The following is an 11,510-nucleotide window of genomic DNA, read 5'->3' as shown; positions in this document are numbered from 1 at the left end:
AAGGAGTTTGAGCCCCTGCTCAGGGTGGACCAGCTCAACTTGGAGCGGGAAAAGCACAAGGTCTTCCTTAGATTCAGTGAGTGTGGGCCCAGGAGGAGGTCTCTGAGGGCCAGAGGTCTGTGGTATCCCTGAGCCCTGACCTGTCCCCTGCCTTCCTTAGGTGAGGAGGAGATCTCCTTCCCACCCACCTACCGCTATGAGCGGGGTTCCCGGGACACGTATGCCTGGCACAAGCAGAAGCCAACTGGGGTGAGTGAGAACAGGGTGGGCCTTGGAAGACACCTCTAGGACTGCAGTGAATTAAGAATGTGTGTGGTTTCAAGGCTGTGGGCCTCTGCAGTTAGCACTCTAGCACTTATGGCCCTTATCAGCTCTGGGAGGTTGCGGGGTCTGACGACAAGCAACCCTAGCTGTTGGCCCTGACCGTGCTGCCATTCCCTGTCCCAGGTCAGGACCAATGTGCCTTCATGGTGTGACCGGATTCTCTGGAAATCCTACCCTGAGACACACATCATCTGCAATTCCTATGGTCAGAGCCTTCCTGACAGGGTGATGGGTGATCCTGGGTGGTGACTGTCCTGACTCTGCCCTACTTTGGGAAGTGGGAGCAGAGGGTAAAGAGCTTTTCCCTGAGTCTCCATTCTTATCCCCCTCCCAAGGTTGCACTGATGACATCGTCACCAGTGACCACTCTCCCGTGTTTGGGACATTTGAGGTTGGGGTTACCTCTCAGTTTATCTCCAAGAAAGGTGACTACTCTGGATATGCTTGTGGGTATGGCACACATCTGGGTGGGCACAGGCAGAAGCCTGGGTTGTACACTGGTTTGAGTGTATATGTCTATGTGTGTGTACTTATACATGCAAGAATGTTTCCGAATATGATATGTGAGGGTATTTGTGTGCCTGAGTCATTGTCAGAGGTCCATGCCCATGAATATGTGTGTATATGAGTGAATGGAAACATATATGTGTCTGTGTGTGCCTGGGGCCACATGTATGCCCCTGAGTGCCTGGTGGTATGGTGGATTATTAGTGGGCAATCCCTGAGGCATTCTGGTGCCCCACCCCCTCTTAAATGTCCCCTTATCCTTGGGTAGTCTGTCTGCATTGATCCAGGGTCTGGGCTTTAGGGTCTCTCTATTGGTTTCTTGGAACTGGGGAGGCCCCTCCTGGCCTTTCTTCCTGCTCTGCCAGGGTCCCTGATTTCCTGTCCTCGGGCTCACTTTCTCTGTCCTGTTCCTCCTGTCACCCTCTCAGCTCTCTTGTCTGCCTTCCTCCCTCTGCCCCTCAGGGCTTTCAAAGACTTCAGACCAGGCCTACATTGAGTTTGAGAGCATCGAGGCCATTGTGAAGACAGCCAGCCGCACTAAGTTCTTCATTGAGTTCTACTCCACCTGCCTGGAGGGTCAGAGGAGGCCCAGGGCTGGAGTGGGCCGAGGGGGTTGGGGGGGTGCAAGCTGCCCAAGGAGGATGGGGGCCCAAGCTGCTTAGAGCAGCGAGCCCCCTAGTTAGGGGGAAGGGTAGCTGGGAGGTGGCATTCAGTTGGGTGTCCCCTACCCCCTCCCCAGAGTACAAGAAGAGCTTTGAGAATGATGCCCAGAGCAGTGACAACATCAACTTCCTCAAAGTGCAATGGTCCTCGCGCCAACTGCCCACGGTGAGGCTGCATGCAGGGCCTGGGTTTGTGGCGGGAGCACAGAGAGAGGTGCAGCAGAGTGAATTCAGGGAGGGCAGGCAGAGCCAGCAGAGTGCACACATATCTATGCATGTGGTGGGGTAGGGGATGGATGTGAGTGAGGATGAAGGCATTTGCTTTTTTGGGGGGATGTGGGACCAAGTTAGAGTACGTTCATTCATTCAATAAATACTTCTTGAGCTTTTGCTAAATGTGGGGTCCTGTGTTGGCCATTGAGGATGCAGAAAATGAGTAAAATGCTGTTAAGTGCTTTGAAAGGCCTGTGTAGGGCTGTGTCTTCTACATTAAGGATTTGGGATCTTTCCTTAAGAGTTGAATGGGAGTGAGCATGCGCAATCCTGAGGGAAGGAGTGATTGGTGTCCGGGTCAGGAGGGCGTGGTTTGTGGGGCTTCATTCCTCTCTGGGCCTCTCCGCTCCCCAGCTCAAGCCAATTCTTGCTGACATTGAGTACCTGCAGGACCAGCACCTCCTGCTCACAGTCAAGTCCATGGATGGCTACGAATCCTATGGTGAGGGGTGAGGGGTGAGGGGTACCGAGGGGCATAGGAAGCCATGCAGGGGCCTAGAAAGGTTTGGCAATCTGCCGGTCTGCCCCATCTGCCCTTCAGGAGAGTGCGTTGTGGCGCTCAAGTCTATGATTGGCAGCACAGCCCAGCAGTTCCTGACCTTTCTATCTCACCGTGGCGAAGAGACAGGCAACATCCGTGGCTCCATGAAGGTGCGGGTGCCCACAGAGCGCCTGGGCACCCGTGAGCGACTCTACGGTGGGGGCTCCATTGGGAGGGGTGTGGGGCATGAGATGGGGTGATACAATTGGACTAGAGGGGAAGACCAGGGGCGTGGGGAGGACATGTTGAATCTCTAGAATACAGTTGTTTGGAAGTTCTGCATCCATTGCCAGGAGTGGGCCTGCCCTGAGGAGTAGCTGGGAAGAGCCTGGAAGATCAGTGAGTGTCTGGGATCTAGGACTCTAGGTCTCCCCTGAGTCTCTTTTCCTTCTTCCCTCAGAGTGGATCAGCATTGATAAGGATGAGGCAGGAGCAAAGAGCAAAGCTCCCTCTGTGTCACGAGGCAGCCAGGAGCCCAGGTGAGTTGGGGCCATGTTGGGTGTCATGAGAAGGGGTGCCTGGGGACTTTTGGTCAGCCCCTATTCACCTTTCCTGCTCTGTGCATTCCTGGCAGGTCAGGGAGCCGCAAGCCAGCCTCCGCAGAGGCCTCCTGTCCTCTGTCCAAGTTATTTGAAGAACCAGAGAAACCACCGCCAACTGGGAGGCCTCCGGCCCCACCTCGAGTTGCTCCCCGAGAGGAGCCCTTGACCCCCAGGTGAGAGAAGAACCTGTCATCCCCCTACTTTATCCATGGCTCTCAGGGCCAGCGTGGTTCTCAGGGCCAGCTTGGGGATCGTCTGCTACTTGCATGCTCTGCCCTCCATAGGTGCTGGGGCCCTACACCCATGGCCACTCTGGCTAGTCAGGCCTCCCTTAAGTGTGGCTCTGTGAGTCAAAGGGAACACAGTCAGCCTTTCCTCTCAATTCTGCCTTAAAAAGTGGAATTAGAAAATGTTTCTGCAACAGTTCCCTCCGTGTAAACAGACTTAGCTTGAGTCTTTGGGCAGAGAAGGCGCAAGGCTCAGGTCCAGGTTTCGCTCGGTGTGTTCTGTGGAGCACTACCTTATAAGATGCCCCCCTGGAAATGGGTTTGTGGTCAGATGAGTTGGGGAAATGGTTCTTGCTAGATTTGTTTCTTAGATATTCCCAGTGCATATTAGCATGAGCAAAAGCTCTGAGCATGTGGACAGGAAGGAAATCCTTTTTCAACTCTGTTGAATATAGTTTCCCAAACTTAATGGGCCAGGAAACTTCTTTTCCACATAATAACTATTACTATCCTGGGGAACTAGTATTCTGTGGATCATACTTTGGTAAAGTAAGGCTTGCTTTCTAATTATATCAAATCGTTGCTTGACTTTAAATAGAAACTCCTAGGTCCAGTTTGGTGCTTTATTCACTCTTCTTCAGCTGTTATCAATCACCTTGGTTTTAATCTCCAGGCTTGTGTAAAACTAATCTGAATTCCTGAGTTAGTATTCCTCAGTAGACTGGCCCATCAGATGCCTCCGGAGGCTTTCCAAATCTCCAGCTCGGACTGGTCACTTTCATTAAAGGCCTTTATTGCCATGCCTTCTCACACCTGTTTTTACTCCTTTACGCTCAGGTTTCAGTTACAAAGTCATAAAAGATCTTAGAATCTCAGCAAGGGAGGCAAGGAAGTTTAGGTGTTATCCATTTAACTCCCCTGAAGACACCAAGGGCCAGAGAGAGAGCGATATGCTCAAGGTCACGTGCAAGTCTGAGACTGGGACCTATCTCTTCTAACTCCCAGTCCAGCTTTCCTTCCACTGCCCCTACTACCTTCACTTTGAGTTTCTGGGTCCTGACTTAGTTATCCTGCTTCTAACCCAGGTTGAAGCCTGAAGGGTCTCCAGAGGCGGATGGAGTGGCAGCGCCCCCACCCAAGAACAGCTTCAATAACCCTGCCTACTACGTCCTTGAAGGGGTCCCACACCAGCTGCTGCCCCCAGAGCCACCCTCGCCTGCCAGGGCCCCTGTCCCACCTGCCACCAAGAACAAGGTGGCCATCACAGTGCCTGCTCCACAGCTTGGGCGCCACCGGCCGCCCCGTGTAGGAGAAGGGAGCTCATCAGATGAAGAGTCTGGAGGCACATTGCCCCCTCCAGACTTTCCACCCCCACCACTGCCGGACTCGGCCATCTTCTTGCCCCCAAGCCTGGATCCTTTGCCAGGGCCAGCGGTCCGAGGTCGTAGTGGGGGTGAGGCCCGTGGCCCACCGCCTCCCAAGGCCCATCCAAGACCTCCACTGCCCCCAGGCCCCTCACCTACCAGTGCTTTCCTGGGGGAGGTAGCCAGTGGGGACGATCGCTCCTGCTCAGTGCTGCAGATGGCCAAGACACTGAGTGAGGTGGACTATGCTCCTGCTGGGCCTGGCCACTCAGTGCTCCTGCCAGGCCCACTGGAGTTGCAGCCACCCCGAGGGCTGCCCTCAGACTATGGCCGGCCTCTCAGCTTCCCTCCACCTCGCATCCGAGAGAGCATCCAGGAGGACCTGGCAGAGGAGGTATGTGGACCAGAGGTGGCTGGCTGTGTGTACCTGAGGTATGTGCTTGCCCATGGACTGTGGTATCTTTTTACTCTACCATTCAGTACTCTGTGGTGTCCCCTCTACCCTGAGCAGGGTACTAGGGAGTAGGGGAACACATGAATTAGGCCCAGTCCTTGCCTCCCTCCCTCACAACCAAGAGCAGTTGGTAGAATATGGCCATCTTTTGGTATTTCTGTGGGTGGGCACCCTCAGTGCTCCCCCTGACATGCCCTATTCCTTCAGGCGCCATGTCCACAGAGCGGGCGTGCTGGCGGGCTGGGTGAGGCAGGCATGGGTGCCTGGCTGCGGGCCATCGGCTTGGAGCGCTACGAGGAGGGCCTGGTGCACAATGGCTGGGACGACCTGGAGTTTCTCAGGTGGGGGTGGGACTGGAGGTGGGCGGGGTGGATCTGCCCCCAGGGCTAGAGCTAGGAGCCCTCTGGACCAGAGGTCCCCAACCCCCAGTCACCAGTGGGTAGTGGTCCTTGGCCTGTTAGGAACCCAGCTGCACAGCAGGAGGTGAGTGAGAGAAGCTTCTATATTTGCAGCTGCTCCCCAGCACTAGCATCACCGCCTCAGCTCCACCTCAGATCGTCAGGCATTAGATTCTCATAGGAGCACCGGTCCCTGGTGCCAAAAAGGTTGGGGACCACTGCTCTGGACCACCTTGCCCACCTCCCAGCTTCTGTTATCCTTACAGTGACATCACCGAGGAGGACCTGGAGGAGGCTGGGGTGCAAGACCCGGCTCACAAGCGCCTCCTTCTGGACACCTTGCAGCTCAGCAAGTGATAGCGTGGCAAGGTGAAGCTGCTAACTCAGTGCTCCTCCGTGACCCCAGGAAGACCTAGTCATGGCCCCAGAGTTGAAAAGTTATGGGGGGCAGGGCAGTACCTCTCTTCGTATTTATTGGGGATCTGCGTTCCCTACTGCCCAGTCATTTGTAATGCCCTAATTAGGACATCCTGCCCCTCGCCTTTTAGACCTGGGCACCAGAGATCAGTTGCCATGGTTACCGAGGACCTCAGTTATTCTGGTGCTGTCCTCCCTATCTGGACTCCTCTTCTCAGCCCCATGGGTGCCCGAGGGGTCCATTTGGGTACGTCTGGGTCCCCACTTTCATTTTTGGTTCCTCTGGCCTTGAACCACAGCCAGAGGGGCTCAGCTTTCCCCAACTCTCACTTTGGGGTGTCCACCCGGAAATGAAGGAACAGCCCGAGAACCAGGCTGGGTTTATTTAAGTTTTTCTGTGTGGGTTTAAGGAGGGCGGGCACTTTAATATTATTGGGGTCGATTGGGGGTGGAGGGAGGATCTCTTCCATAAAGTGCCAGTTTGCTTAGTTCTTGCCGTCTCCTGGTCTATGTGGGGATATGTGGCAGTCACTGGTCCTCTGGTCGCAAGGAGGACCAGGCCCTTGCAGACAGCCTATTTCCATCTTAGGTACTCAGAGGGGTGGCCAATATGATGTCTTCAATAAATTAAGTTTTATTTGGATTGAGTGAAACTCACCTCAATAAATTACAAGTTTTAGAAAGGAAAAGAACAAAAAACAAATCAAGAGGAAACCCCTCTGTCCCATTGCCCCTCCATTCTCTAAAGGCTACCCTCTGTGCCAGACCAGCTGCAGAAGGGAGGAAATGCATGAGGGACAAACTGGCAGTGGGACACTTCAGGCTGCTGATTATCCCGCAGCCACTGGTCTTTCCATGGGTGGGATCAGTGTGAGTAGGCTCCGAGGGGCAGGGCAGCAGACTGGTCACCAAGGTGAGGAAATGACCCAGCCTACTGCACAGCGAGGGGAAGGGGCCGGCTGTTCCTCCATGAGGACCCTCACGTTGGAGCACTGTTAGGGTCGGGCGTTTTTGATCCTGGTTCCAAAGAAAGCCAAGCTAGAAGGGGCTCCGGGCTCTCCTGGGAGGGGCGTCCCAGTGAAAAGTACTCTGCTCTGCCAGGTGGGGGTGGGTGAAAACGAGAGTGGCCCCAACTTGGTCTCCAAAGCTGGGGAGGGTGCACCTAGGGGTCAGACACGGTGGGAGGTGGGGACGGATGGGGACTTCCAGGCAGGCGTCCGGGATGAGGAGGGACTCTGTCAGGTCCTGGAGGGGCAAGGACGTTTCTGGGGGCAGGCCCGGAGTCTCCAGAGTCCGGCGGCTAGAAGAGATTGGTCTTCAGGGCGGGTCCGGGCTTCCGGTGAAAAGAGGACAGAACCCCCGAGAAGGGCCCGGGCCCGGGCTCTGCTGGCTGCCAGGCCTTAAGCAGCTCTGCTGCGCCCGCGCCAGGCCCGCCGCCCCCACCGCCCGCCACGCCGGCCCACAATGGGCCCTTGAGCGGTTGCGGCCCCGGGCCAGGACCCGGCCCGGAACCCAGGGCGGCAGGCAGCGGGCTGGAGCTCAGGCGTGGGCTGGCCAGACCGGGTGCGGGCGGCGGTGGCAGCGACGCAGTGCTGTCGGGCGTTGGGCTGCACGTGGACTCCTTGGAGTCGTCGTCCTCGGACGAGCAGCGCGCCTCGCCCTTTTTGGAGCCCGCCGCGCCCGCCGCACCCTTGGCGCTAGCTGCGCGCTCCTGTTTGCGGAACTTGGCCCGGCGGTTCTGGAACCAGACCTGCGGGCACAGGTGCCAGTCAGCCCCGGACCTCAGGCGCCGGCGAGACCTCGGTCTGGAAGGGGCCGGATTAAAATGATCACCAGCCTTCCGAGCGTGGCCCCTCGGCCCTCCACCACTCAGCTCGTTGCCCTCCTCTTCACTCCCCCTCCACTTGCCCCGTTCTCCAGGTCCCTAGAGTCTTCCCCTTGGGATCCGCTCACACGCAGACCCTGCTGGAGGGGACTCCGCCACCGCTCTCATCACCCATGGCCCTGGCCCCCAATTTCCTCCTTCAAGAAATTCTGAGAATACCCGCCTGAGTGTCTCACAGAGGTGTACAGCCGTTTAGGGCACGAGGAGAAACCTTTTGTCCAGGATCTCCAGTAAAGGCGGGCAAACTGGATATTCGTACTCGGATTTGTAAGGAAGACAACAGAGTCCACCCTGGCCCGGCTCTCCGCCCTGTGCCTGCTCCAAGCCGGGGCTTTCCAGGCTGACGGGCTTCACAGCTGCAGAGCTTGGGTAGGGACCTGGAGGCACTGACCCGCTTTCCCCAACTCCTCCGCCTTGGTGGGACCTGAGGTCGCCTGGAGCACCCCCTTTACCCACTCATCCTCCGTCTTAGCTTCTCCAGCACCACTCTGCCCTACCAGGATAAGTGAAGGGAAAATCGTAGGGCTCACGTCTCCTGAGGGCCTCAGGTCTGCCAAGTCCTGAGACATTCCATCTCCTCCTGCGCAACCATGCCTGGCCTGCGCCCTGGCCGGCGCCCTGGCCCCTAGCCCTCCCTAGCTCTCCTACAGGCTGCACCTGCCTGCCGCCAAGTGAGATCTCCCTCGTGTTGGGCACTAACCTTCCTTGCCTTTCGCGTGTACACTCTCATACACACACGCGCGCATACACACACCTGCACACGAGCCTCGGTGAGGTCGATCTTGAGCGCCAGCTCTTCCCGCGTGTAAATGTCAGGGTAGTGGGTCTCGGCGAAGACGCGCTCCAGCTCCTTGAGCTGCGCGCTCGTGAACGTTGTGCGGATGCGCCGCTGCTTGCGCTTCTCGTGCAGGCCCGACGGCTCCGGGAAGAACTTGTAGGGCACTACGGGTGTGCATGGGAGGGGGAGCAACGAGGGTGGGGTCGTGAGGGATCGCGCTCAGCCCGCTGTGTCCTGCCCCTGAGGGGGTCGCTCAGCGTCCCCCGCCCCTGGCCTAGACCCTCAGCTTCGTCCTCTCAGTCTCGGATTCAGCGTTCTTTTTCGTTCGCTAGAGCCGGCGTGGGGTGAAGGCGGACAGGGCGCAGGAAGACCCAAAAGCAGCAGCGAAGGAACCAAAATCTGATCTTCTCGTCAAGGCCGCTGACCGGTTGTTGGCTCTCTCGGTGTCCCCTCCGCCTCCCGCAGTCCACCCGCCCCTCCGGCCCTCATCAGCGTGTCTCTCCCTCAGTCAGTCTGCTCGCTTGACTTCAGGTCCTGCAGAGTCCACCGTAGCCTTGTCTGGCTGTCATGTCTCATCAGCAAGCAGCCCAGCACCTCTGCTAAACGACTGAGACCCTCCCAGACCCCTCCCCCCGCCCCCGCCTGGATCTGCTTTCAATCCCGCCACGGGCTCTCTGCGGGGTACTGATCTGTGCCCCCACCCCCCATCTCGATCCTTCCCAGGCCTCGTTTCCTCAGCCCCATCTCACATCCCATTCTCCTCCAGGTGTCCCCTTCTCTTCATCATCTCTCTTTATCCCTGTCTCGCTTCAACTTTCTCCTTATTTGTGCCCATTGGGAAGGGTCCTTATTTCTCCCCACCCAGGTTCCTCTGTCTTATCTTTCCCCTTCTTTCTCCCAGGCACCCCTCTGGGTGTTCCAACTCCCCTGAAGCTGGCTCCACCCCTTCCTGTCATTCTCTTCCCTTCCATCTTCATCTACCCCTTCCCAGTTCCCACTGCCCCACAGAGAGTGTTTCTGACACTAACTCCCCATCCCTCTCTCCAAACCCTGCTTAGGTCTCCATATTTTCCAGGGGTCCCCAATATTCTTCATCTTTGTTCTATCTCTCTAGTTCTCTATCTCTCCCAATCTTTGTCGCCAACACCCCATTCTTATCCCCATCTTCCTCACTGTTTTCAATCTTCCTTGGTCCCCATCTCCCATGCTTCTGTTTCCATCACCTGATTCTTATCTCCATCTCCCCAAACCTGAGTCCCCATTTCTCCCAGAGTCCCCAATAGTCCTATCTCTGCTCACCTCTCTCTGTACCTGTCCCTATATCCCCATCTCATAACTCCATCTCTCTGGGGCCCATCTCCCTATTTCCTTTCTCCAACTCCCCAATCCCCATTCGCATCGGGTCCAGTGTCTCCATCCCTGTTCCAGTTTCTGGCTCCACCTCTCTGGTTCTCATTTCTCCAGATCCAGGTCTTTAACTCACCATCCCTCCCTACCCCCTGCCCCAGGCCCCAATCTTCTACTTGGGTTCCCCTGGTCTTCCCAGGAAGGAACAAGATAAGGAGATTGGGTGGGGCAGCCTGGACTCCAGTCAGAATGACAGGGATGCCTGAGAGGCTCCATGAGGCTGAGAGTTTAGCCGGGGACTTGGATCAAGGGGCTTGGGTGTCCTAGGGGCTGCTTCTGGGTTCTGCAGGACTCCAGCTGGTAGAGTCTCCAGGGGGCTAGGGAAATGAAAATGGCTTAATGACCTTGGCACCTTTTTCTTCGGGTCATTGAACAGGTTTCAGTGGTGCAAGGGGGTTTGGGCGCAGGTGGGATGGGCAAAACTGGGCAGGGGGAACCTGATATTTCTGGGGCTCTAAGAAGGTTTCCATATGGGCAGCTCAGCTGCTGTAGGGGTCTTTGCTGGGGGTTGAGCATGAAGTGGGTGGGGATGATAAGGATGAAGGTCTGTTTAAACTGAGCCGGAAGCGGCTTCCAAGGGGATGGATGATCAGTCTTTCAGGTGAGGAGGAGAGGGCCTGGCGAGGGGCCTGGGCTTGGAGCGGCGATCTGTTTCCTTGACCCGAAGAGCGTGGGATAAGAATGTGGCAGCAAAAGAGGAACGGGAAGAATGAGAGGGTGGGACTCAACTCTACCTAGGGTCACCCCGTCTTACAAAGGGAACTGGGGGTCCTGCGGGACACTGGGGGGTCTGGCCAGGCTAGGGATGGTGGCAGCTGTTGGGGACAGTCGCGGTCACTTGCCGACTAGGGAAGCGGATGGAGGTTCCTCAGGATTTGGAGAGAGGATTGGGACGGGGCTGGGCTCACCTGCCGAGTAGGGCGCGGGCTGGTGGTCGCGTAGAGCGCCAAGCGCGCAGTTGGAGGAGCCGAGCGCCGGGCAGGGCGGCCCGGCCGCGGGGAAGGCGGGCCGCAGGGGGCTGTATTGGAAGCCGCCGGGCTGGCTGCAGGCGCCGAAGTCGCCGTAGGCGGACGCCTCCATGGCCGCCACGCACGAGTCGTACGAATTGAGGTAGGAGTAGTCCATCGGCCCGGGAGGCGAGGGCGGGGGCCTGGCCGGGCCGGGTCTGGGTTGAGGTGCCGGGCTGGGTGCGGGTCGGAATGGGGGTTCGAGCGCCAGGCACCGAGGACCCAAGGCTGGCTCTGAGCGCCCGCAAGTCCGCCCGCCCCGTCGTGGCCGCGCTCCGCCCGGGTGCGACGCAAGAGCAGCTTGGCTCGGCCCGCGCGCCTTTTAACGCGCAGGACCCCGTGGAGGGGGTGGGGCGGGGCGAGCTCCTCGAGGCGGGGCCTGAGCAGCCCCAGACCCCGCCTCTATCTATCCTCGACCCCTCCACCCCAAAGGGTCCCCGCGACCTTCTGAGGGCTCCGGAGGTGCAGGGCGGGGCTGCGCGAGACCCTATTCTTAGAGTCCCCATCCCGCCTCACTCCAGACCAGACCTTTGGTCTCTACGCATCGTGCCAGGCCTGAGGGTCCCGACCCCTTTCCCTGGCTTCCCCACCTGCGGCCCGACAGAAGGGAGGGGAGACGGGCCTGAGAGCGCTCGTGTGAAGTTAATTCAATTCGTCCTGATAACCGAGTTATTCCGATCCAGCCCCTAGGCCCCGCCCCCAGAGAGGTCCCATCCCGGCGGGC

General features: G+C 57.8%; 2 protein-coding genes across 2 annotated transcripts in view; one reads left to right on the top strand and one right to left on the bottom strand.

The window, feature by feature from the left end:
• Positions 1-5,984, top strand: part of INPPL1 (inositol polyphosphate phosphatase like 1) — a 13,672-nt gene extending 7,688 nt beyond the window's left edge. The window contains exons 16-28 of the mRNA XM_006918689.3: positions 4-76; positions 161-249; positions 448-529; positions 660-749; positions 1,294-1,407; positions 1,571-1,659; positions 2,121-2,208; positions 2,308-2,463; positions 2,708-2,786; positions 2,882-3,022; positions 4,162-4,834; positions 5,102-5,235; positions 5,559-5,984. Coding sequence (XP_006918751.1) covers positions 4-76; positions 161-249; positions 448-529; positions 660-749; positions 1,294-1,407; positions 1,571-1,659; positions 2,121-2,208; positions 2,308-2,463; positions 2,708-2,786; positions 2,882-3,022; positions 4,162-4,834; positions 5,102-5,235; positions 5,559-5,649 — 1,899 coding nt within the window. The 3' untranslated portion in view covers positions 5,650-5,984. The remainder of the gene's footprint in view (positions 1-3; positions 77-160; positions 250-447; positions 530-659; positions 750-1,293; positions 1,408-1,570; positions 1,660-2,120; positions 2,209-2,307; positions 2,464-2,707; positions 2,787-2,881; positions 3,023-4,161; positions 4,835-5,101; positions 5,236-5,558) is intronic.
• Positions 5,985-6,204: 220 nt separating this feature from the next.
• On the bottom strand, positions 6,205-11,075 carry PHOX2A (paired like homeobox 2a). The gene is made up of 3 exons (XM_006918688.2): positions 10,688-11,075; positions 8,349-8,536; positions 6,205-7,459 (listed from the first exon to the last, which is right to left on the bottom strand). The coding sequence occupies exons 1-3, from the start codon at positions 10,902-10,904 to the stop codon at positions 7,010-7,012; spliced, it is 855 nt and encodes a 284-aa protein (XP_006918750.1). The 5' UTR covers positions 10,905-11,075; the 3' UTR covers positions 6,205-7,009.
• Between the last annotated feature and the right edge of the window lie 435 nt (positions 11,076-11,510).

The sequence above is a fragment of the Pteropus alecto genome, unplaced genomic scaffold, assembly GCF_000325575.1.
Source record: "Pteropus alecto unplaced genomic scaffold, ASM32557v1 scaffold468, whole genome shotgun sequence".
Classification (NCBI taxonomy): Eukaryota; Metazoa; Chordata; class Mammalia; order Chiroptera; family Pteropodidae; genus Pteropus; species Pteropus alecto.
This window is presented reverse-complemented; position numbering and strand designations above follow the sequence as displayed.